Here is a 27,417-nt window from a genome sequence, read left to right as displayed (position 1 = left end):
GAAACATTGATAGTTGAAGAAAAATCTCTCAGGTAAATCTCTATAAAGTATCAAAAGCCAAATTCAGAGACATACAGAGACATTTTGGAGCTACCATGTTCACTTTCTCTTTATATGTTGAAAATGTTCATCTGCCTTGGAAAGCATGGTCTCAAATAGCTACTTTACTATAAAATGTACATTTTGGATTGCATATTTTCAGGTTTGGCAGACTGAATCTGGGATCAATTTTTCCTCCTGTCTTTTAAGTTCATAAATACTGCTCTGCATCCATACCTCTGCTCTGTCCTGTTTGTCTGAAGCATTGAATCTCTTGCTCAGAAATGACCAGTCATGGGAAAAAGATGGGATGAGACTAAACCTTGTAGGGATCTGCCTCATAACCTTGGGCTGTTCGATAGTCACTGGTGGTGTATTTTTTTCTGTCTATGAATGGTGGTGACTGTACAGAGCAAAGATTTCCATATTTTTGATCATGGAATTGCCTTTCCTGTGATCTGCAGTTTTCTAAATTTGGAAATACCAACTAACCAAGTGATAAGCAATGGGGGTGCTGCAATCTCTGTGTACGCGTTTATGTGGGTAGCTCCCACACACAGACATAGTAGAACACCAAAGTTTCAGGTACCTTTTTTTCTGAAATAGCTGCAGGGTGAATGAGAAGAATCAAATGGTTTGAAAGAACAAAAGTTCAGGGAAATAGGTACAGCAATAAGCCCAGTGATTTATGAGCAATGTGAAGAATTTACCACACTCTTGCATCAGTTCACATGATAAATTTGCTTTGGTCATTGCCTTCTGACTCACCATAAGAATTAATTTGCAATCCTGAGATATCTGAGTGATAAGTTATTATATTTATTATTCATGATGAATAGCAAATCATTGTAGTAACATTCCCAATTATTTCATTTAATATTTGAGGTTGATACAAAATAAAAAGTCATCAAGGTAAAGTTGTGCAAAATTTGACATATACAATTTTCTTCTATTCACTGTTTCTGACACTGTCTTTCACCCTTCCCTCATCTGAACTGTTCTATTTTTTGCAACACTTCAAATATACAGCAACTTGATTTCCCACACAAAATAACATTTTCAATTCTTATTAAGTCTGTAATTTTTTTTTTCTACCTGGCTGCAACTGCAATGTCTTCATGGTCAACGTTACTTTGTTCTTTGTTGTTCCCATGTTTCCAACTTGGTTTTCTGCCATTCTTTGCACAGTGAAAAGTGTGTTGATTAGCACCAAGACAGGAAAAAATGTTCAGGGAAATGACTCAAAAAGACCACTCAAATTTCTCTGAAATGTTTTGGGAAGTCTGTAGCAGTAACACATATGTCACCTCCTGACATACATATAAATTGCTTTGCCTCATTTCCTAGTTGCAATCTGAGTTGTATTTCTAAGGAGTGGATTTTAATTTCTAGTTATTATTTTAAAGGTCAGCCAGCCTAGACAACCAGCATACCAATGACATAAGTTAATCATTTAGCTACCAGAAGATAACAGTGTTAACTCACATGAAATACAGTGGCAGCATCTCATTCACAATTGTTTTCTTCAGGAAAGCGATATTAAATTTTCATATGAGTCTAACTATGATAATCAAGAAGTTGAGTGGAATGTGAACTTATAAGAACGTAAGATACTCCCTGATAATTATACATGTATTCTGTGATAATTTCACACACTTCTGGTAAATGGAAGGCACTTAGCACATTCACTGAGAATGAATGAAAGCAGCTTTTCATTTACCAGTACTTATTGGAGAACCATGGCAGTAACTTCACAACTCAGCTTTCCCAGTGATAACTTGCTATTCTAACAGTATTCTAATAAGACTGGAAGAAACATCTCAATAATCCTTACTCCCTGAGAGGACAAGATCAGGTTGAGACCTTCTTGTTGTGGATGTCTGGACGAAAGTGAATAAAACCTCCTACATTCCACAACTCTTGCAAAATTAATTATGAGTAACTTATTTTCATGTTCTTTCTCCTTCAAGAGTAGGTCTGAAAAAGTGGAATTACACATCTTCATGTATTAATAGCATACTGCCTTTTTGATCAATACAACTATTTTTGGTCATGATTTTCAGAACGGACTAAACAACGTTGTTTTTAGAAAGTTGCAAATTCTGACTTCAAAAAGTAGATGCAATATATTTGAATTAGCAAATGCCCAGAATTAGACACAGAACATTGCTGGCCACCTCTGAAGATCTTGTTTATTCTTCTGAAGCCACCTCAAAAACCTATGCAAAAACCTAGCAAACAGGAGATTTGATTTTTGTAAAACAGAACATCACACAGTTGTCATTTGTCTGTCCATTGTCCACTGCTCTAATAGCAAAACTCACTCCTCGTATAGATCAGGCAGCAATATTGACATTGCTCCCTACTAAAATAACATCTTTTAAATCTAGCTGAGGTTTCATAGGAGTCCTGTGAGCTTCCTGACATTTACATTCCCAGCCAGCCTTAGCAATATTAAGGCCACTTCTCTTCTGCAGTAATAATGATTACTTTGTTTGCAATTCAGATGAATTCATGCTCAACAACTGAGATGCCCAAAGGAAGGGGATAAAGATCATGACAGAAAGCTTTCTAAAACACACATAAACCCTTGCAGATGTTATGACATTAAGATATCGATGGAAATGCAGTTGGCAGGGGAGCTGAGACTACACTGAAAGGAAATCACAGTCTTAAGAAAGTGAAAAAGAAATCTAGAACATTTCATGACAACCCAGATCTGTGCAAAAGACACTACAGAATAGTTACAAATGAAGACTACTATGTGAGCACAAACTGGAAGACAAGAGCTTTGCCTTTGATACTGTGGTTTCAGGTATGACTGGAAAGGCTTTGCTTCATGTTTTTCCCCATAGCAGCCACTTGTTATTCCTCAAAAAACTGAGACAAAATTCCTTTCCTCATCTGGACTAAAACAGATGTTCAAGCACATGCAACAACACATGCAATGAATGCCACAATAAGCACTGCTCCTCATATTTCCTACCGAAGACCATGCTACTGATTCACACTGAAGTTCTGCCAGGGGTCTCTGGGAAGAGCTTTCTGTGATCACTTCTAAATTAATCTAAAGTAATCACTTTAACATACTGTGCACTTCCTTACTAGCACTGGTACCAGGAAAGAAAATTATCTACAATAGAAATAGTGCTCTGGAGGAGCAGAGAGGGAAATACAGGGTTTCATGAAAATATGAATCTCTTATGAAAGTAGGTGCTTATAAAGTGTGGAAGGACACTATCAAATTACTGAGATTTACCATTGTTCCTGTTATAAAACTGTAATACAGAAGGGACTTTTGTCTATACAAAAATACCTGATCTATTGCTTATAATTAAAGAAATATAAAAACCTTGAGACAGCCACAGCAATTCAAACTCCTAATAAGCTTTGATTCACAGTTTCTGTAGAGCTTGTGCAAATACAGATTAATTTTTAAAATGTTATTCTCCACAGTGGTCAGATGTTCTATTGCTGAAGTTGAGACAATCGAGGATAGCAGATAGCTCGCTGAGTGCTAGAGAAGGGTTGTGAGTGAAGATACACATGACGGCAATATGTTAAGAACTCCAAATAACTCTCCCTAACTCATTGCCAGAGCCCTCTGTTAGACAAAGCTGCATTGCATCTGGAGAAAGAGAGAAGGAACCAGTCAGTCTCTCCTGAGACACAGCTGAGTCACATGAGGTGTTTGCAGGTCAAGGTTGACTTGATGTCATCTTGATAGCTTTTGTAGCTGTAGTCATTCAATGCAACAAAGGATTCAACTAAAAATCGGGATCCTGAATGTCAGGTTATCTTTGACATCCTCAAACCATACCAGTGCACAGAGGACAACCCTACAGCCACAGGACTTCCACAGTCTACTGGAAATCTTCAGGCCAAGGGCCCAAAAGCCACTTCTTTATTGTAGTGGCAAATCTTACATTCTTCCTGCATATTTCATATGATACAGTCCCAGTGGTACTCTTTTCTGGATAACGGTAGATATGGTAGCTTATTGCAAAAACTTTTGGAAAAATTAAAGCTTCAATTGCTTCTCCTAGTTTATGCTTTTCCATGTATTTAGTTTTGGGAACTGGAAACAATTGAGTCAGCTCACACTTCCATTTTCAGTCTTGTTTACATGCTCTGCAGTGTGTACTGTGGCTTACAAGATGTTCTGAAAAAGCAGAGGAGGTACTTAATTTGCTAATGATTACTTGAAATATTTATGTATTGGGGTTACAGCGAAAAAAAAATCATGAAAATATTCCTATTTGTCTTGGTATGGCTGAAATTCTATCTTAATAAATCCTAGACATTATGCAAAGTTAACCTGTTATCATCCAGGCAATCACTGTGAAAAAAGAAGAAAAAAAAAAAAAGAAAAAAAAAAGTACTGCTGGTTCCAATTCTTCAATGTCCTGAATTATTAGTGGGAGCTGGGAAAGAATGAAAAACTGAATCACGGAAAGTGATGAATATTTCTATTAGAAGTGTTAAGCAATTGGAATAAATCATTATGAAAAGTGAGCAACATGAAACACAGGCAACAAATAACTGGAGGCCACTTTTTTGTTACTGGTCAGTACAAAAGTCTGTAACCATGGCAACTAGGACTCCAAATTTACAGCATCATTATCAACAAATATTGAAGGGTAGCTTACTGCATTTTTCTCATTCAAGAGATATTACCTGCTTTCCCTGCTGTGCCCTATAGATATGTGCTTTGACCCCGGGCTTCTTCCTTCACAGGAAAAATCTACAATAGTGACAGTTAAGTCCTGTACATATCCATTCCTCTTCCACGTGAAGCAGACTGTCACTCACCATGCATTGTTTTGCTGGCTATTCGGTATTATATTTCCTCTCAAATATTCATGGTAAATAATAAAACTTTACTCAGACTAAGGTGAAATCTTTTCCCAGTTCTGAGACCAAGCTGAGTTTTGTTTGCAACACTTTATATGTATCTTATATTCTGGTCATAAACAGAAATGTACCAGGAAAAGACCACTTAAGAACAACTAGAAATTTGATGTCATTTTTCAGCTGAAAATCTTTGAAACTATTTCTGGGTAATCTCTGCTGAAAAGCAAATATGGATTCACAAAATTAATTTAGTTACACATGAAAAGTCAATATGCATATCTTTTCGTCTCATGATTAAATCATAAGAAACAGACAAATTGTTGTAGATACAAAATACATAGAGACAGGATTCAGCAAAGGTCCAGTTTGGCCTGGACCTAAAAGCTAATCCATGATGTATTTTTCTCCTTAACTAATTATTTCTCATGATTACAGAAGTCCCTCAAGCATTTCCCTACCTTTTAAATATATGGGCTGTCTGTAAATTGAAAGATTTTCTGCTCTAAAATGTTCTACAACCATGTATATTTGTTTTCATTGAGAGCTTAATTAAATAACTTCATTGCAGCTAGGTATGTACTTAATGTTAAGTGTTTTCTTAAGTTAACTTATTAAATCTGCACTTCAACCTTTTCTCATTATTTAGAATACCAATGTTTTCTGGGTAGATCAACTTACTCCTACAGTATTATCAAACCTAAACAAAGGCAACCTTTTCCTATTTCCATTTTTATTCTGTGGTGCAAAGAAACTCATTTGCTTGCAGCTAAAGCCTGATTTATTCCTGTTATTTGTCATGCTGCAGTTTGGGTACAAGTAACTTTCAGTTTTTATCAGCGCATTCCGTTTCTCTCATTATTTAGTCCTCATTCAACAGTCATGTAAGTTTTACAAGGTGGTCCAGTTATCCCACAGGGAACAGGAAAATAGCTCTGACTTACCAGAGATGCACTGTCATCTAGAAGTTCAATAAACAGTGTGATAATAAAAGGTCAAATGATGTACCAAAATGTTTATGCACACCTACTTTCTGTCATTGTAAAAATGCATTTGAACAAACCTTCTGGAATAAACTAAAGAAAAAATTAATGCCTTATTTTTTTTCTTCATTTGACCATAGACTCCTTGTGCCACCTATACCTGTTTCTTAAATTAAAACATTACAGGTGCTTTGCCTGTGAATGTACATTCTCTGAAGTATATGGTTTTCTTTTATATTTAAGATCAGTTCTGAACTCCGTATTTTTTCTATGTTTTTTTTTCTTTGTTTTGTGTTTTTCCTTCTTGGCCTATAATTCTATGTATATCAAAAGCTGTTACCTGTTTTCATCAAACAGCTCTCCAAATGAACAAAACTATGAATAGAAGCTACATCCCTGAAGTATCAGATAGTGGACTGGGAGTAGTAATTTCTTTTTACGATAACATGTATCTTGCAGTCAGCTGATGGGCTCAGTGAAAAAATACACCACCTGATATATATTTGCCACAGGTATTTTATTTTTATTTATAATGATGAAAAGAGAGAAATGAAGATTTTTTGTTTATTTTTTTACAGCCTAACAAGTGTTCAATAACTTTGACATTCTAAAATTATGTTTGGTAAATTATAGGAGATATAAAGGGTTATCATTGTTCTTGTTTTTCTGGCATAGTGTATCATTCACCATATTTTAACAGATATGAATTTCATGAACAGTATTTTGATTTTTGACTTGTATGCCAACCAGAGTTAATGAGCCCATTCCGACTACTTGCTTTTGTGCTCTAGAAGTTTCCTCAGCGTTGTTTTATGGCTATGTGTGGCATGATGAATAAGAATTTCTAGAAGCGTCGAATCACTTAGGTTGGAAAAGATCTCCTAGATCATCAAGTCCAACCTTTAACCTAGCACTGCCAAGTCTACTACTAAACCATATCCCTAAGCACCACGTCTACATGTCTTATCAGCTAAAGTTAAACAAACAAGCAAACTAATAGATAAATTGCTTGGAGTTTGGAGGTGCTTGCTTGGGCAGCTCTCAAGCCCATTCCCAAAGTGAAATATATTAATGTAAAATATACTAAATATTTCTTCAGTCCTTAAATACTGATATGGAAACAACAACATAAAAGAAAGAATTGTGGTTTTAATTTTAAAAGAGATGAGGTTGGTTTGGATTTAATTTAAAAATTTACTTTGAGGGTGCAGGCCATGCAGGTTTCTGCAATTGGCCTGAGGAACCCTTATCCTGAACTAAAAAGTGCAAAATAGGTGGAGGAAAGGAATGAAACCAACTTATTGTCAAAATCATGTAATTGCCAGCTGAGGGGAATAACCAGTGTCTTCCATCTCCTGGGAGATACTTGAAATTAGTAACCAGACCTTTTCTATGTCAATTACTTGAAAAGGAGAAATTCTTTGCTCTAACACTGGCAAGATATATACAACCTGAATTATTTGATATTTTGAGGATATCCACCTCTGTTGTTGTCGTTTTGTTTTATTTTGTTTTGTTTTCCTGATTTTACTTGTAGGATATCTGCTGAATGGCCTAGGAGACATCCATTCTGGGAGACACACTTATGACTTTGTCTCAGTCAATGTCTACATCCCAGCCTACTCTGTGTCTGCTTTTTGCTCTGTTCTTAAGGGATTCTGTCTGAAAACACAATTTGGTATAAACAAAATAGCTTTTGGTGGAACCTGTATAGTCCTGACTAGGGGTAAGCAGATGAATTCCAGCTTGTGAAGAACTGAAAACAATCAGCAGACTTGTATCTTACTCCAGCTCTGTTTGCTCTAAGAGATCATTTGGTCTCCAGATAAGTGAAAATAAAGAAGCAGTAAATAGTTTCTCTTGTTTCTGGCCTTGTAAATCTCTCAACAGGGTACCAATATCATTTATTTATGATACCTTTTTGGTAACCTGAATACACTTATTAAAAGAGAAAAATGTAAAAGATGGCATAGAGATTGAGCAGGAATTTTGTTTCCAGGACTTTGACAGAAGGTGTAATACACCAATACATTGACTTATTGAAGACTCTCCTTCCTACAACAAGATGTCATGGGGCATTATGATGATGATGCAGGGCAACATCTACAGGGGCCTCTAGCAATTCCCTTGTTGGACCCCAGTTCTTGACTTCTCCACCCAGGGTATGTTGCTAAGCCCAGGCCAAGCCTTCTGATCGCTGGTGGCTTGTCCTCCCTCTGACAGATGTGGGGCCATATAAGATGGAGGCTTCCTAGGACACAAGTTTTCCTTTCAGACATGGAAAGCTCTCTTCTCTGCCATTAACTGAGCTACTTCTAAGCACCAAGGACATTCTCCTGACCATGGTCTTCAAGTGCCTGTGCTGTTCCTGTTCACATGTACCTGCATTCCTGGATAAAGGGAGGAACACATCTGATGGGGACCATAAAACTTCTCTCTGCAGCTCACACCCACTAGAGGTTTGGCTGCAGATCAGCCTCATGACTTGGGGCATGCCCATGCTTTGCCATTGCAGTGTCTCTTCCCTCCAATATTAAAGATAAACATGAAAGGCTAAGTAACTGCCAAAATATTTTGAAGCCTCTTGTCCTTCTCTCTTGTCATTCTCATGGCATCCCATCCTATGTGCATGTTACATTGATGGGTTACGAATGGATGCAATTACAACACATATCAAGAAGCACATACAATTTGTATATACCAGGCCATTGAGTTTCATCTCCATATTTGACACACAAGTTATCAGCATTGTCTTTCATGTATTCAGTGAATTATTTGGAGTTTTTCAAGAAAAACACAAGTCTGATCTTCGTTTCTTTTTTCTATAATTGTTTTTGCCTCAGACTTGTTAAGCTAGCAGTGCCCCTGTCTGGATTCTTGAAAAACAAAAATCAAGCACTTCTGAGTGATTTCCAGGAAGTACAACTAAGACCAAAGTAGCTGTAGGAATTGCTTGAGGTAAGATGGAGAAATAAAGCCCTGTTGGGAGCTTGCAATAATGTGGTGAAGCTGTTTTTAAAGGGCAATGACAGTGGTGTGTGGGCAAAAGAACTACTGTGTTTGATACTGTGTGCAGAGACCCCAGTTCCACCTGTTATTCAAGAACGAGCATAACACAAAGTACATACTGTTTGTTGAATCAAGACCCTGCACTGTTAAATTAAAAATTTCATTTTTCCTTCCAAATGCTGCTGCTTTGATCACTATTTTTAACCCCAGCTCAGAAAAAGAGAAACTCCCTCTACTTGTATGCTGGAGGCTGACACCCTTTCAGATGTATTTTATCTGACTGTTTCTGAATGGGAGCAGGCTGCAGTATTGTGCTAAGACATCTTCATCTCCCAGCTCCCTATCTTATATGACTGAATCAATCAGTACAACACAGCATGATGGAGAAAGGGCAGGTTGAACAGATGATTCAGAGGTGAGATGAGGACACGTGTATGTGTCAACTGGGAGGTGCATGAGTTAATTTTTGTGAAGTCTTCATAAGTAATAAAGTTTTGTCTTGTTTTCAAACTTGGCTTGTTTTCCAGAGCATGAAAGAATCACTGGCAAATTTGTCTGCAGCTACTTTAATATTTAGCAATGACAGTTCACTGTATTGATTCCACTCATTTGCTTGTTCTTCTGAAATACATCAGTTTTAGTTCAGTTGAACATGTTGTATATCTGCTGATTTGGTTGATTAAAAAATATTTAGTATATCCTGTACCAAAGTAGTATGGAAAACACAGATTTGACTCATCAGAGTTCTTAGTAGTAAACAGCTCAGAATAATTGCTTACAACAGGTTTTAATCTATTTGGTCATGAAATATTCATGGTCATACCTAAGAATAAATGTCAGTAGAGTGACAGCTTCCTATGATATATAGGACAGTACCTGTGAAATGGTTGAGCAACTATTTAAGATACTTAAGTAATATTGCTGCCTGCAGTAACATATTAAACAGCTCCGTGTGTGTGGTTTCCTTTTCCTGTAGCAAAAATCTTCTTGACTGTCTCTGAGATTACAATCAATGGTGTTTGCTGCATCTTATAATTGAGTCTAACATTCTGGAAAACCAAGGGTAATGCTTATTTGTGAGTAGTGTTTTGCCATTCAAGTCCTGTGAAGAACTTATTTGATATTCAAGGTTACACTTGCATGGAAGCTTAGTACATCACGAATCTCCAAATCTCTTCCTTCCCTTAAAGACATCAGTCGACGTCATATCCTCTAACCAAACATAGTAAGGTTAGAAGTTACATTATAAAAAATATGAAAAAGGCTGTGTAGGAGTTAGAAATGGATTAATTCTGGACAATGCTTTTCCTTGAATTTTATATTTAATATTGAATTGCATGTTTGCATCCAGATGTAAATAGTGCACTCAGTAGGCAGCGAGGTTTCACGTGGAGAGCATGGAGGTCTGCAGGGGGCTGCTTAACAATAGTGGGCCAGTTCTCAGCTGGAATAAGCTGCTGTAACTCCTACTGAACTTCTCATCTACTGCATATGTCCCAGAGATTATACAGCTTTAGGCGTTTGCACAGGTCATTGTCAGGGAGAAAGTGTGAATGTAAACTGACCTTTGGATTGAATCAGCACAGCCATTTGTATATGAATGGTAAATTTTATTATTTTTCATTACCATTAAAATTGTTGTTAATGATGATGATTATTATTAATGATGAAAAAGTCTCAGTAAACAAGACATAAGCACGCATTCTGCCCTGCAGGTCAACTCCTGCCTGAGGTGTTGCACCAGCACTGGGGTTGGGCTCAGCAAGTAGAGCACAACTTTCCCCTGCACGTGCTGGGAGCTGTTCTTTTGGCATCCTCACCCTTTAGAGTACCAGTGGTTGGTGAGACCCCCTCTGGTAATTTGTTAATGGCTCTTGGAAATGATTTGATACTTTCCTGGCTGGCTACGTCCAAATCTGCTGTGGGTGCCGCACACACCAGGTGGCACATGAAGAAGAATTTGCATCCCCCTGCCAGCCCCAGCATTTGCAGGTATGATTCCCAACTGAAGGCTTTGTGTGAATAACTCAAAATGCTGGATCACATCCCTTTCACCTTCTCTCTGGCCAACAGCTGGTGAAACAAGCATCAGAAGGAGGTCTAGTGTTTCTAAATGGAGTCTGATCATCCAGTACATAAGCTAACTGCAAGCTTATGTTTATGATCATGGCCACAGAGTAACAACAGGAAAGCAAGTTATCATCTTCAAAATCATAGTTTATACGATCAGTCTGATGTTCTAACTCTGCGAAGAAATACCTTTGTCCACCAACATTTTTGTTTGAATTGAAAAGAGTTTATTTTAGGTGTAACATAAACAACATATTGTGTTATTCAGCCCAAGTAAAGGTATCAGAATGTGGCCCAGGTTTTGCTAATGATCTGTTGATAAAGAAATAGAAAAACATTCAGATCTACATTGAGTTGTCTTTGTGGATATGATCAATTGGCCATATATCAGTGTACTGTTCAAGTTTCATAGGAGACTAGAGACATATTTTTTTAAAAGTCTGTACCATATGTCAAAGGAGATTTGTGCTTATTAATTAGCATCTTGAGAAGTCTGTTTCAAGAACATGTGTAGGAGTGGTCTGGTTAATTAGTGACTGTCAGAAACCTTATATCAACGTAGTTTAGATGTACATTATTATTCTGATGTCTATTATTTCATCCAGGCACTGCATTTACTGTAATACTTGAACTAGTTCTCAGGTTCAAATGTTGAGGCTACATGACCTCTTTGTATCTCAGCCAATTTACCAATGAGTTGGATGTTACACAGTTATCAAGTGCATCAACTTTAAAAATAGAAGATAAATAAAGTTCTTAAGGGACCTATATGTTCAAACAGATTGGTCAGCATTACATTTCCTGCATGAATACGCAAATTAATTAAGGAAAAGAAAAGTGGATCACTAATTCTAACTACAGATTGCTGTGCTTTGTTGTTTGTTTGTTTGTTTGTTTTTCCTGTTTTAATTCCATAATTAAATTCATCATGCTCATTCATTGGCTACAGTTATTCCTTTTGCTGGCAGGGAAGAATATATGAGTACCTGTTCAGTTTTAGAGTATATTAGCACCCTGGCACAAGTCTTCTCTTTCTTCTTTTCCTTCTCTTTGGTCTTCAAGAAGAAGACTGCTCTTACGGGGTATTCTGGCAGATGGAATGATATCATAAATGAGACTGTATATTCCTCATGTTAGATCTAATAATATCTGTGTCATGGTGATCTACTTATCTTCACAAGTGGTGGCCTCAGAACTGTATTATCCTGTCTTTACATAGAAAATTTTCACACTCTGGAGGAATTTGCCCTTTTTTTATTTCACCATCTTTTTTATCATTCTCCTTCATTGCTTCCTAAATACAAACTACTCATTACAAACTTCACTTCTTACTCCCCTTGGCCACTCATAGTGTCTCATATCCTGCTGCAATGCAATCATTTGAATAAAAGCAGGAAAGTACAAGCTATTCACCATTTTAATTTTCATTATCTTTTATAAATAAGAAAAGGAATTCAGTCTACAGTGGGTTAGATACTTGAGCAGAAAAATCCAGTAGAAGTGAGCAGTCATTTTACTCTAATATCACCACTGTTATAATACCTTCCCTACTCATATAACCTGCTCCCGTAATATCCCTTGCCTACTATGTTCCATATTTCTATCTCCAGTGTTGTGTTGGTTCTTTGCAAGTATAACTTAATTCAGGGAGCCAGGGAGTGGTACTTTTGAAGGAGGATGGATTATAGGTTACAAGTGTGAAAACATTATTTTAAAAATATTCCCCTTGTTAGTGAATATGAGGATGCGATTCTTGCACCTATGTGCTGTCCCATGAATGATGGGGAGTAGAGGAAAAATCTTTACAAAATAAACAAACTAAATCTTTAGTTTATATGTCAAATGAAAACATACCTGTCAGGCATTTTATTTCTTTCCCTTACCTATTGTTTACATTAATATTGTTATTCTAGAAAGCATTTTTAATTAGTATAGTTTTTAATTTGACAAAGTATCATCACCTCTGACAGCATTCAAAGAATCTTGTTTACATCCTTTTTTCAGTGCCTGTTAGAAGCACTGTAAACTGATCATAAGATACATATTCTCAGTCTGGCTCTGAACAGTGCTTTTTCATGCACTTTTTTTTTTTTTCCTGAGCATCAGCTTCAGACTTAAGGGAAAAGCTTCATTCTCAGTAAGAAGAGCACTTAACAACCTGTTGACTTTGAAAAATTCTGAGAATTAATCAAATGGATTATTGGATGGACTTGAATCAAGCACAAACTGTTTTTGACTCAAAGACTAATCATTTATCTTCACACCTGTTAGTCGCTCTTAAATTAAGGATATGCTCTAGTAAGTTTATACAAGCCTATGAAAGAGCTGTTAAATACACAAATATCCATGGGCTAATGTACTAACTTAGGCTATCTACATGTCATTAAAAAAAAAAATGAATAACTTCAAGATATAATTGCAAGATGATTAAAAAAAAATGTTTCGTGGAAAAAAGAAATGGATAAAATACATATGAAAACTGTGAATAAAACAAATCAAAGATACTTATCAGGCACTTACAGGCACATAGCAGGCTAATGCAACATAGCCTTTGTTACATGTCCTGTTATATAGGACAGCAAAAAATACACTTATACCCTTGTCTACTCATAGCTAAGTAGTGAATGTCAATGGAGTCTCTTATGTGGATTTAAACAAACATAACTTTTGCAGGAATAAAGACCAAATCATATATTAGAAGTATTTCTTCTTAATTGTAAATGTTTCAATCATCAAAAGATAACACATAGAATATGAAAATGCTGGCAAAGAAAAAAACAAAGAACTACAAATGGACAAATCCTAGAGTGAAAATATGACAGATAAATATTTGTTTTAAAATAGGTCAACATTTTGTCACTTCATTGATAAACATTGCCATTATTAAGTGTTATGATAGTGCCTAAGAATATCAACTCAGAACTGAAGTGCATGAGCGGCTTTTCAGAAACATAATAAAAAAACTGTCCCTTTCTCAAAGTACTTACTATCCATCTGCCAGATAACATGAAATAGATAAAGAGACAAGAGAGACGGGAATAAAAGAGAATAAGGTGATGAAATCAAGTGAGTTTAGCAAGAAAGGGATGTTTTAATGTTCATTTACTTCACCAGGACTAATACATTTCAAGTATATCTCAGATCATGTTTGGTAAGTGATACTCAGAGGAACACAATCTCTGTTTTCTGCTGTCACATCTTCATTCTATAGTCCTGTACAAAGCTATAAACTTTCCCTGTTAACCAGTGTAGCAACTTTTTCCAAAATTTTTGAAACTCATATCAGCATAAAAGTAAGTGTTGGCAGAAAAAAGCTTTTTGGAAGATGCTCCTCTCCCATAGCTGAAGACCATGGCACCATACAGTGTGTCCAGATCTCGGTCCATGTAGAGTGAGCACAGAATGTATTGGATAGTTTTCAAACTAGCAAATAATATATTCTAATATTATGTACTTAAATATGTAGTTATATATGTAGTTATATACATTTTATTATAGTGTATCATATAGATAGTTCAAAAGGATGAGCATTCCTGATGAATACAATCTTTTGCAAGTTCCCTTGGGTGACACAAGCAGTTTGAAAAGACTTCTGACACAATGGTCCACTGCAGAATATGAAGGAAAGATATAAAAGGTATGCAATAATGCCATAGACTATTTTGCAGATAGTTAGCGTGAGTATTCATAATTTCTAATTTATCCCATTGAAACACTGATTCTAAATATACTGTAGATCTAGACACAATTAGGAGAAGTAGACTGATAGACCTATACTGATGTGGAAGAAAGAGACACCTAGCAATATGCTCTAAGTATCCTCACTGGAAGTTGTTAATGTGTGTGTTGTTGTGTTTGTTTGTTTGTTTGTTTTTTCTTGCCAGCCTTTTATTTTGTTTTATTTTTTCCACTTAACAATGATGAAGTGAAAAGCATTTTGATGGGAGAATGTATTTTTCCTGCTGAGTTATCACCTCTTTTTGTTACTATCGGTAAAGTACTTACTGATTACTGCCTGAAAGGAATGACCTGTTGTACACCTACATGCTTGGAATTAGTCAAAGGACACCTAGGACAATAAATGGGTATGCCTTCTGGTTGTCTATACCTTTGAATCAAAACAAGTAAAAGTGCAGCCTGTATAGTCTCCATTTAATAACTGCCACACAGTAACTAAGGATCTAATCTTTGAAATCATTAGCATAAATCTCTGTCAGGTTTGTTTCATGATGTAGGTAAGAGGTATTTTGGCCTGATGTCTGTGCATGGTATACAAAAGAAGATAACAATGTTTGCTGCTGCTGTTGTTTGAACTGAACATAGTTTTTTTTGCACATCCCAGAAGAATTCAGTGAAACAGACTGTGCTTCACAGCACATATGCTTCCCTTGGCCTAATCTGAACTGATGAATTTTTCTCTCTCCTGGTAACTGTGTGGCAAGCCGCAGGTTCTGTCCAGACAGTTAAGATTTTATATCTTTAAAAATCTATACTTGGTCCAAAATGAACTGATATCTAATAAAAAAACTGTCACCATCCAGCTTCTTAACAGATCCAATTACAACAATGAGAAAACGCTTCTTTATGTCTTAGAACAGCTCTCCACTGCTGCTACTGTAAAAGAGCCAACACAGTTTCTTGCGGTAGTCTATCCCAAAAGCCCACTGAAGGGGCATGACTAAGAAACTCGCTTTAGAAACAGAGTAAATTAGTTCCTTTAACAAAGGAGTGTGAAAGCAGTGATTAAACCAATAAAGGAAGAAGCACTCTAACAGGGTTTAGGTCTGGGTGGTGGGAGGATGTCCCACCACCATTTTTATATGAAAAATGAGAAACTTTGTCCAAAGAAAGAGAGTTTTTAGAGCGAGTAAAAGCCTAAGTTTCAAAATGGGAGCTGATGTACAATGTTCTGTGCATCAGTTATGTCCGCTATTACACCAATGACCCCATTTCACACTTTATTATATGTGTTGGGTGTTGTAGCATGTTAGACATGTAGGTTCCACAATGAGAAACACAGTTTTTATAATCAAAAAAAGGATGCATGCACTTCTAAATCTAAGCATTTCCAAAGCTTTAATTACCATATCAAGTCAATTGATAAGAGGGGAGGATGGCAGGTGTAAAGAATTAGATAATTAAAACAAAAGGAATCCAAGTTGTTAAGGAGAAGAATTCTCCAGTATACCTACTTGTTATTCTGCAGGAAGAGAGCATCTGGGTGCTTGCAGAAATAAAACATATGGTAATGTACTGGTATGATAGTGAGATGCATATTATTTTAAATATGTTGAAAAATATGGCAGCTAATGTACACTTTTTTATAAATGTATATAAATATTTATCAATGAAATCTCGAAACATATACTTGTCAAGTATATGTTTTGCCTTTGAAAAGAGAATTCATAATGTGAAGTGCTTAGTAATCTTACCAGATGACTCAGAGGAACAAGTTTTCTGAGTAGAATGATGAGTGTATGACTTCTGTTGACTTCAACAAGAGATGGATTCTCATTTTAAAAGTACAGAAGTAACACTGCATTGTTTCTGTAACTAACATTGAAAAACATCATCAGTTAGTCACTGTTATGCTAGTGCTCTTGATTGCATCCGGAATTACAGTAAGTATTCAGACAGACAAAAATGCTCTTTCCAAATATCCTGGCAGTGAGGAAGATTTCTTCCTTATATAGCCAAGATTATGGCTCCCAGTCTGTTCTGACTGATAGGTCAGGGCTGCTGGGAAGCAGACAGTTTATCTTCATCCCTACCCACAAACAGAGAAGAGAGTAGCAAGACACAAAAAAAGAGGTTAGAGAGGTGATTATTTACCAATTTGCCACTGCAGTGAAGAAGTGGCTGTCTGTGGGATACTGACTGTCAGTGTGATTTGTAGATGAAGCTCAAGTTAATGAGTCTATCCTTGATCTCCATAGAGGTTGTTTAGAAATAAATGGCTACTCTTTTTCACTCAAACCAAGGAAAGTAAATATGTCCCACTGTTTATGGTTTCCTAAGGCTGAATGTAAGAAATAATTTGCCAGATTGTCTTGTCCCACATTAAAACAATAACGTTAAAAGGATTCTGAGATAATTGTCCCCCTAGTTCCTCTTTCTGTCTGGATAGGAGAGATTGAAATCAGAAACACATCAAGCTTTATTGAATTCACCTGATCCAATCTACATTTCCGAAATGGAGTTGTCTGTATCCAAAGTGGTCATCTATACTTCCTCAGTAATTAATGGGAAAATAATGGCTGTTATCTCTTGTTCTATCTCTTTCTAAGATTCCAAAGTGTTCAACAGTAGCCAGATGTACAGCTCTTCATTCTTTGGGTTCTGACACTTTTCATGAGTGGAATAGATAATAGTAATGCAATGACCAGGAAGTAAATCAATAAAACTGTGGTACACCTCTAAGTTACTTGAACATTTTGAGCCACTAGGAGCCAGAGGAAAATCCACTAAGAAATATGCATTTTTATTTTTTAAGCTGTAGGAAAAAAGAAAACAAGTTGAAGTTAATCAAAAGATTAAAAGCACTATTGTGGAAAACATACAAGTCTTATGAGGAGCGGCCGAGGGAGCTGGGGTTGTTCAGTCCGGAGAAGAGGAGGCTCAGGGGCGACTTTATCGCTCTCTACAGGTACCTTAAAGGAGGCTGCAGCGAGGTGGGAGTTGGTCTATTCTCCCACGTGCCTGGTGACAGGACGAGGGGGAACGGGCCAAAGTTGCACCAGGGGAGGTTTAGGTTGGATATTAGGAGGAACTTTACTGAAAGGGTTGTAAGGCACTGGAATAGGCTGCCCAGGGAAGTGGTTCAGTCACCATCTCTGGAGGTCTTTAAAAGACATTTAGATCTAGAGCTTAGTCATATGGTTTAGTGGAGGACTTGTTAGTGTTAGGTCAGAGGTTGGACTTGGTTTATCTTGGAGGTCTCTTCCAACCTAGATGATTCTGTGATTCTGTGATTTCCTTCACTGTGTATAGCAGGGTATGTTCAGTTAGCAACGTCATCTGCCACAGTAATTGGTGCAGACAGCTTCAACAAGTGACCTAGAAGGTTTTTGTTAGTTACATCATTCACTCTGCCACTGCTTTAATGTGGGAGGAGAGATATGCCCATGCAAATCATGGCTGACTTACTTTCTACTTCTGGACATGAAAGAGACTTTTCTTTTCTGCATCCATTTGCTTTTAGGTGATAAAATCCACATAGCAATGGAAGACACTAGGAAATATCCTTAAGAAGGACAAAGAAAACTTCTTAGTCCTCAGACTTTGCAGTCTTTGAGCGTCATTTTCAGTTACTGGCAGAAAGGATACTGGCCACCTCTCACTTTTGATACATTAGAGGGGGAAAAAAAAAAAAAGAAAAAAAAAAAACCTACAAAGGCAGTGGAGACTTTAAGAAGACTGCGGTATTCAACCATTGCCAGAGATGCAGTCTCTTCACAGGAGCTGCAACAAAGTTCCCTTTTACCATAAGTTCATGTACTATTCTTTTACCTGTGAAAGTATAGAAAAGACTCTGCTCATAAGTCAGATGAGGACTTGCCTTTTACAATTACAAAACAGAAATTTCTTATTTCATCCATTTTTCTTTCAGATAATTTACTCCTCTGCTTTCCAGGCAATTCAAGGTTGTATTCTATGTTAAAAAGATAACAGGAATTTTGGTTAAATTATAATCAGTCTATTTATATCACTCCATTTTTCCTGCCCTCTTCTTATTTTGATTCAATTTTTACAAGAACTTTTACTGCTATATTAATCAGATCATTCTGGATTGTTTTTTGGCTATGTACAGAAATCCTAATTTTTATTTTTAAATATAACTTAACCATCAGATGAAAATAGCTCACTTGAAACCTAGGTTGTAACTATACTGTTATCCAGAATTTCAAAAATTATGAAAATTGCATACAAAAGTATTGTTTACATTCTGCAATTTTGAACTCCATTATCTTGACAGATTTAATTTTCAAATGGAATTGATTAATCACTTGCCAAAGGCATATTTTTAGTTTAAAGCCATCAGAAATTTGAAAACTGTGTCCAAAGCCAATAAAGTATAGTAACTGATTTTACTTTTACGTCACTTGAAATATGTACTTAAAGAAAAACTTGATTGGTGAAAAAAATGCTTCCTAGCTAGAATGACATGCCCCCATTAAAATGTTGCTGAATTAATGACAAAACCTTTTAAAAGTAATCATTGAAATTCTGATAAATTCCCAGTAAATCAAGCATACAAAGCCTAGACTAGTGGCATTGCAATTCTCTAGGACGGCCTTTGCTCCCTTACAGGTCACAGTTAGTTGTTAGTTGCAGCTGTGACATGGAGAGCAGAGTGCCCCATTACACATAGCAGCCCCATCACAGAGCTGTGCCCTGTGGCACTGGTATCTCTGCAAACACGGAGCAAAGGGAGTGGTCCTAACTGGGAGAGTCAGCAGTTGCTTATGAGGTGTTAAAAAGGAATTGGAGGAATGCATAGAGACAGCTGAGGGCATCTGTTGGTATCTGACATAGAAGACACTCATTTCCTACTCTGCATCTAAGTGCTTTTAGGTGCCAGACTCCCAATGGCAACAGGACACAGTAGGAAATACCCCTAATGAGAAGGAGAAAGGGAAAAAGCAGGATGGAGCATGTCCAAAGGAGTGGGTTATGAAGGTGTTATTTCTATCCATGTTCTAAATGAATGACAGCAAGATCAGATTACATTTGTCAAAACAAGAAAAGTACATTTCCGTGCTTGACATATGAGCTGTCAGAGTGTGCACAAAATTCAGTTTTGTGGATGGCTCGAAAAGAGAGTATCTGAGGCTATGGTTACATTGCAATCACTAGTAGGGCAGCACAATTTAGTTTATTGAAAAGGTACATTACAGTTTAAACTAGCTATGCTCAACTGGCCCACTGAAGCACAAATGCTACCCTGCCATGGCAGCACAGTAAACAGCATGAATGGACTACCCAAGTATTTACTTGTATTTGCTTTACATGATGCATTGCAATTGGAATCATCTACTGGAAGGGGGAAATTCAGGTCTCCTTACTGGGCTAGAAAATCAAGATCTGCTTCTTTCTCTTTTGTAATGCCAAGAGAAAGGATTCTACATCTGTACCTCAAGCCACCTGCTTAGCAAATTAAAGTGGAAGTTGCTGATAACAAGCAACTGAGTAACTTCAAGGAAAGCTTTTTCAGGATGCTCTTCTTTTTGAGTATGGCAATATATTTTGCAAAAAATAAAATTTAAAGCTGTTTGTGCTCTTATGGTTGTAGGTTACATCTGTGGAAAGATATGGCATCTTTTTCGTGATTCTCTGTAAAAGCCTCCTGAAAGCCTTGACATGTCCAAGGGCTTCCTCGGGGTTGTTTCACATCCTTGGAAGTAACTCACCAGGAAGGAGAAAAGAAAGTTAAGAGACTATCAGGTTCATGACTTCTACTTTATTCACAGGGGAAAGCACAGTCAGGTGCTGTGCATAGTGATCGTAATAAACTTGTTCAGAGGCTATTTCAAATTACTCTGCTCCTCAGGACAAAACAGGATTGCTCCAGCCGTGAGATGGTGAGTAAAGAATGCATGTTTCTAATCACTGCCATCAGATTAGAAGCATGATAGCAAGCACTGGAAAATATGGAGACCTGCACATTTTGATATCAGGCAAATCTGTCTCTAGATGAAAGTGGTGCATGGCCAGAAGGATTAATAGTGTTCTGTGGAAAGGACAAGAGTCATTTGGGTACGTGCAGCAGAGATGTGTTCAAACAGCCCCTGTTCCCCCTTCCACTTTGGCATGTCACTGTCAGATGAAGAGATCCTAAAAGAAGGGATGCTGCAGGTTCATTTCTGGAAATTTTCAGCTGTTAACCAGAACCCCTGAACATCTAAGATAATACTGAGTAGGCAGCAACTTTATGGGGACATCCTGGAGCATAGGGCCTTTTGTGGTCCCTCTGGTCACATACTCTTAAAGGCACCTCAGATTCCCAACTACAATCCAACCAGCTGATGTGTCTTCTGCTACTTTGTACTTTGTTGTGATTTTGCATTATGCCTGAGTGATGTTAGTGTTTCTTTGTCCATGTGGCAGTGAATGGTAATGCCTTCTTGGACTTCCTTCAGGCTATCAAGCTTCATAACATATCTTTACAACCACGTCAAAAAACACAATTTGGCTGTTCATGACTATGCCACATGGCTCAAATCACAAATCCTCACTCTTATTTTTGATTTATTATCTTATCCACAGGAAGGTAGTATAACCAGGATCCCAGTCCAACAGGTTATCCAAGAGTGGAGGATTGTAATCTCAGCTTTCTGCAACTTTCTTCTTTACGATATTTAGTTTATACAAGCAGGCTCTTTGGCTGCTTGTGTATGTTTTTCACACCCCTGCTGTCTCTTGAGTACTCTTATTTTTTTTTTTATATGTAGGTAAAAAATCTCTTTTAGTGTGTTACATACCAACTGAGGGAATAGAGCAGTCTTGCTGGGCCAATGTTGTGCTGCGATGCACAGAGTGAAGCATCAGAAGGTATTGAGATAGTTTATGCATACAGCTGTTGCATTTTATTGGTTTGCTGTTAATGAGGTACTACTAAAGAATTTGGAAGCATGGCTTTGAGGATCATTTAACATAATGAATCATCCAAGTTTAGCTAACTATCGCAACACATGTAAAAGCTAAAGAAGTTCTCTGTTAAACTGAAGAAAGTAGTTTGTACTGTTTAACACAAGGTGAAACATCTAAACATCTGCAGGTGCTTAACAAAGAAAGTGACTCAGAAACTCAACAGGAGAAAAGTTAAGCTGCATTCCAAAAAAAAAGCAGATACAAGTAATGATATTGTTAGAGTAAAAAGTTAGAATTATTTTCTTCATGAAATATGAAAAATTATTTAAGATGAAATATAATTCATATATACGGAAATATACATGTCAGTGGATGGGGTAGGGTGATTTAATTTTTCAGTCTAATCCATCTCTTTTATGCCATTTTGGTAGTGCAAACCCAGCCTTAAAAAATAACTCAGTCAAATACCTAATGATTATATCTTCAGGAGAAAAAAAAACTTTATTGTGAATGTACTGCAAAAACTTCCAAGGCCTCTTCCCCAAACGCTTGTCACTTGGTAAGGGGCCAAAAAGATTGCCTGTTATCTTTTAGCAATATCTTCTTTCTGATAACAGCTACTGTGAGTCTACTGCAACAACTTGGAGCAGTCCCACAGACCTTAGCTGGAGCCTCGGGGAAAGAAGGGTGGCAGAACAGGAGGAAAGGATGGAAACAGGAGGAAAGCCCAGAGGATGCTTGAATTAAAAGCATAAATACGATGTACCATGATGTGTAAACAGAAGTGTCACTTTTTGCATTTTTGAATCCCTGCATAGAGGTAATGCCTCAGCTGTAGCATTGTCTGATTTTCATCACTGCTATTCCAGATCAGTGTGGGCCAACTGGAGAGACTCCAAAAGAGAATAATTTAAAATGATACAAGTTTCTGAAGGAAAAGACTCAAAAATTGATCTGGTTTAGAATAAGACTAAGGTAGATCACAGTAATATTCTTCAAATCCATAAATGTCTGCTGGAAAAAAAAAAAAAGGAGGGGAGAATCAATCCATTCTGCGTTGCCCATGAGGAACAGAATAAGAAGCAGTGGGCTAAAATAGCGTACATTTCTGATTTCAAGGACAGCTAAGCTCTGGGACACATTAAGGCATCTGGAGCCTTCCATATAGGAAGTTTTTTAGTACCAGACGTTTATCAGATAACAGACAGTCCTTCAGTCCTTCATGTAACATGTTATTGTTCTCTCCAGCACTACAATTTACTATTCATTGTCTTAGAAGATGGTCCTGGATTCTTCTTACGGCAGGGTCTCTGATTATATAGCTATATAGGGAAATTTAAATGTATACTTTAAAGTCAACTATAGCCAGTCAGAGTTATAATAATTTTCATTGTTTTTATTATAATTTCACCAAAAGACAGGTTTTGTGCTGTGAACCATTAAACTAAATGAATGAATGATTTCAATGAGGAAGGAGGAGCTTCTGAATTTATTTATTTATTTATTTATTTATTTAATTTCATTTTCCAGTTCTACAAAAGAGGATTTTATATTTAAACAGGAGTTGAGTCTGTATATGACAGAGTCAGGAATAAGAATTGGTAAGCCTCCCTCTTTATTTCAGAAATACTCAAATTGGTTAGTTCCATGTAGAAGCCTTCTGAGGTATGCTGTCCAGTCTGGAAGGGATAATTTTAACTTTCTGAAGAATTGCTTTTTTAAAGTTAAAATATATGCTGTTAGTTTATGACTTAACAAAGTATATGATGGTTGACTCAGCTGTTGTCAAGATGCACAGAGGAAGAACTGCTGCTAACATCTTCTAGAAAAATCAGCAACATCTTAAAACGAATCGAAGTAAACTACATCAAAGAATAAATGTTTTCATATTATGAATGGTTCCTGTGAATAATGTGTATATTTTTCCCTAGGAGTGCACAGTGATTATCTACAAAATGTACTACCTGATATTGTTAAAGTGGCAGACAAATATTAAAGAGGGCTCAGGCAAAAGGATGAGTCATGTTCATCTCAACTAAAAATTCTGAATCTTTGAAAGTGACCATGAATATTTAATAGCATAGTAATAAGATTCTATACTTCCACCCGTTTAAATGAGCAAAATTGTGGAAGGTTAGCTGTGAACTGGAGAACCTCCTACTTTACAAATAAATGTGCTGCAGCCTGTCTTGGATTCAGTTCAACATTAAAGGATGGCCTTTGCATGTGTGAGGACTTTTTCTGTAACTAGTTTGGACTCTATCACCTGTCTGTTAGAGAATGGATGGCTAGTAGTTACAGCTGCTCACTGACCTGATTTACATCTTTGGCAACAACATCTTACTCTGAAGAACTTGTGATTTCTATACTTACTACTCCCCTGATTTTAGTGGAAGATCAGTTTTGCTATTCATAAATAGGTATGATTCAAAGCCTAAGCAAGGAACACACAGAAAAAATATATATGTCTTTAGTGAAAAGGAACAAGGAAGAAAACCCAAACCTACTAGTTTTTTTCCTTGTTGTTTTTTTTTTTGTTTGTTTTTGTTTTTTTTACGTAATCATCTCTCACATGTGAAAGAAGAAAACTGCCAGTGAAAACTTAATGTGGTCTGGAACTCTGAGACCTCCGTAACAGTAAGAGACAAACCACTGTCTTCTCATCTAGGATTTATTGTTGGTTTCTTTGTGACCTTATGTCCCAAGAATGGCATTGTGCCTGAGATACTGTTCTAAACATTAAACGTGAGCGTACTTAGACCTCTCTACTGATGTATTTTTCAGTGAAGATATAGGAAGCAGTATTTCTGTTGAGTAAAAGAGTAAATTCATCTTAAACTATTTTTAATATTTGAGCAACAAAGAAAATAGGCCTCAGGTTGCAGCTTGTGGCTGCCCAGTATTTATGAAAACTTACCTGTTTTGAACACTTTTTGGATCTAAATGCTGTTGTGTGAATGAAAACTTTCAATCCCATAAATTTGTAATTTATTATTGCAAGTGAACATTTTGCAGGCTTATTCTTGACTGTTACTTCTTTTTCCTTTACTTTTTCCTTTTCTACCCTGAAGTAGAAACTACAGAAACTACAGGAACAGGAACTACAAACCAAATACAAAATCCTTGTGGTGGAAGCAGCAACAGATCCTACATTCAGTCAAGAGCACAGCTGTTGAATTGAATCTCTCGCCTATTGGTGGGTTCTGGTTCACAACACAGAGCAGTCTTGGAGAATACAAATGGGATGCCTTTTGGACAAAAGTAAACTGGACATGCACTGAAAAAACCTCCCAGAAGTATTGTAGTTGGACCATCATCTTGTACAGGAAAATGGCAATGTTGGGGTGTTTGGGGTGTTGGGGTTCTAGTTTGGTTTTGGTTGGCGTAGGGAAAACTGGCATTGTGGTCAGATTTTATCGAAACCCTTGATTAAAAACTAATGCTTTAGATAATGCAGTTTCCTGGTACACATCATTTAATAGTACACTTGATAAGGAAATATATACCATATATATATTACTGTGGTTCCAATTCTGATTCTTTAAAACAAATGCTTATGCATGTAAAAAAATAAAAAAAAATAAAAAAAAAGAGCCTATGTTTCAGCTAAAAGCATCAGACACTTGAAAAACAAATTATTTTTTATACCAGAAACTTGAGATTGCAAGCAAACGTTAGCAAGTCATGTTGAGGAGTTTAATAATATTCATATTTCATAAAAGGAAATATTAGTTATTTTTTGTCTCTACAAAATTTCTGCTTTGTGGTTTGACTTATAAAGTTGATATTTGAAACCAGGTTTATATTCATTTTCATAATTTTCCCATAAACAATCATGAAGAAATTATGTCTAAAACCCTCTGCTGTTGGGTACTTATTTGGCTATCATGAAATACATAAATGATAGGTGGCTTTGAGATACTAACACACACACACACAAAAAACTTTAAAAGGACATAACAGAAGTAAATTATTCTAACAATATACATTATTCTATTAGTTTATCACCTGTTAGATTAGAAGTAAATACTATTAAGATGCTAAAATTGTCAATTTAAATATAAAGATTTTTATTTTTTATATTTTCCACTCAAGTAATTATCCTTGTGGTTTCCATGCCTCAGACAAATCACCATTATCTTCAGCACTCAAATGCAAAGAAAGCACATAACTAAACTCTGGCAATTACAAATGGGCTCTCATCTTTAGCAGTTATGAAGATATCAGACAGTTTGGCTCATAGAAAACATAACCCTAATGTCAAAGCAGTATATCATTATAAGGCAAACCCCATTAAGCATAAAATGGCTTTACAGATTCCAAATTAATAGACTAAATAGCTCAGTCTAGACTTCTCCACTCTTCTGTAAGGGATTTATCTTCAGAACCTCACAGAGTTGGTTCTCTTTGTTCATGCATCAACTTATTTCCCAAGTGTCATTGATGCAAGCTATGTTTTATTGCTTGCATTTCATACTTAATCTAATCATTAAAACAGTTGCATGACAAAACTTCAGGTTTAGGTTTTCATTCACTTCTCAGAGCACATTATTTGCACTTAGCAGATACCAAATTGGTTTACAGGTCGAGAAGAGATTTTTCCTGGCATACAAAATATTCCTGACTTATTTGTCTATTGTTTTTATCTGCATAAGGTCATATTGGGATAACAAGTCATGGCCAAGCCATGTCATTCACATTTTATAAAAACAACCTTGCACATGAGTGGGGATCCTCTGAAATTCTGCACTATCAAAGGATTGTCATGCTTCTCAAAACCAGCTGTAGGTATGAGTGGGACTAGTTGTGGATCCACAAACTGGGTAAAAGAACAAAGCATAAAAGTGCTTGCAATAAAGTGTGTTTATCAAGGAGCATACATAGTTTGAAGACCTAGTGTATATGAAGCAAATTATTAAACTCATTCTGTAATAAATCATTTTTGATACTTTCCGTAAGAATGAGGATGGTACACTGGCATTTCTACATGATCAAGATTAAGGTAAGGTATAATTTTTATTCAAGAGGTACCTTCATGATGTAGCTTTGTGTTCCTGGAGATTTGGGCTTAGCTTTCTGTCTGGCTGGGTTTTCTATTTTTCTCAAAGTTTTTCTTGCTCATAGTTACTCAGTTCAGTGGCATTTAAAACATCTTGGAGATTATTTCAAGAAAACCTGTATATAAAACTACTTTGGAATTAATACAATACTAGCTTCTCTCTGTAGCTCACTTGCTATACAATAGGACACTCTTCTGGTACTTGTCAGTAATGTAACTTTTCAAACAGCTAGGAGACCATCTTGACTCTTAGCTTGAATGTTAAATCACAAGCATAAAATTCATGGGAGAAGGATGGCGTTGAGCTTTTCCACAAGCACATCACTGAATGATGGTGCAATCTTTCAATTTTTTAACATTGCCCTTGAAAAACTACTGCTCTGTGCACAATTTGGCTTACTGTTTTGTCAAGTATCTTTCTTCTTTCTTGGATACAAAAGAAGAATCTACAAATGAGATTCAATGATGCATGATAAAAACGTTTGTTCTTCTATAGACTAAGCCAGCAAAGATCACACATTCTGTAAATTTCTATAAGTTCTATAAGTTTTCCTTAAATCAAAAATGCCTAATGTAGACTCTGTGGGTGGAATTTATCTCACTGACTAAAAGCTAAACCTTTTGACTTTCTCTGTAGTCAATGGTGAAAGGCCCACACCTTTAGAAGTGTGACTCATTTTGTCTTAAGTGTGTAGAAAAGTACGATAAATTGTCACCTGAAGATTCTCAGCTCTCACCATTGACTTCAGAGGAAGCCTAGGAGATAACATCTAGCTTTTAGATGACTAAAATGAAGTCAGATGTATCCAAGTCCAG

The 27,417-nt window shown here is 36.5% G+C and overlaps 1 protein-coding gene across 17 annotated transcripts in view; it reads left to right on the top strand.

The window, feature by feature from the left end:
- The window catches only part of LOC308190494 (uncharacterized protein), a 31,959-nt gene extending 5,123 nt beyond the window's left edge, over positions 1-26,836 (top strand). Inside the window, exons 2-7 of one of the 17 annotated variants that reach the window (XM_080581975.1) lie at positions 14,511-14,589; positions 17,446-17,598; positions 20,423-20,533; positions 23,073-23,143; positions 24,124-24,179; positions 24,614-26,815. In XM_080581975.1, the coding sequence (XP_080438101.1) occupies positions 14,570-14,589; positions 17,446-17,598; positions 20,423-20,533; positions 23,073-23,143; positions 24,124-24,140 (372 nt within the window). In that variant the 5' untranslated portion in view covers positions 14,511-14,569 and the 3' untranslated portion in view covers positions 24,141-24,179; positions 24,614-26,815. Of the gene's footprint in view, positions 1-8,716; positions 8,832-14,508; positions 14,590-14,621; positions 16,198-17,445; positions 17,599-20,422; positions 20,534-22,159; positions 22,363-23,072; positions 23,144-24,123; positions 24,180-24,613 lie in introns of those variants that run through there. The other 16 variants (XR_013947257.1, XM_080581974.1, XM_080581973.1 and 13 more) reach the window with 16 other exon arrangements.
- Positions 26,837-27,417: the final 581 nt, after the last annotated feature.

The sequence above is a fragment of the Anser brachyrhynchus genome (assembly GCF_964034855.1).
Source record: "Anser brachyrhynchus genome assembly, chromosome: 2".
Taxonomy (NCBI): domain Eukaryota; kingdom Metazoa; phylum Chordata; class Aves; order Anseriformes; family Anatidae; genus Anser; species Anser brachyrhynchus.
This window is presented reverse-complemented; position numbering and strand designations above follow the sequence as displayed.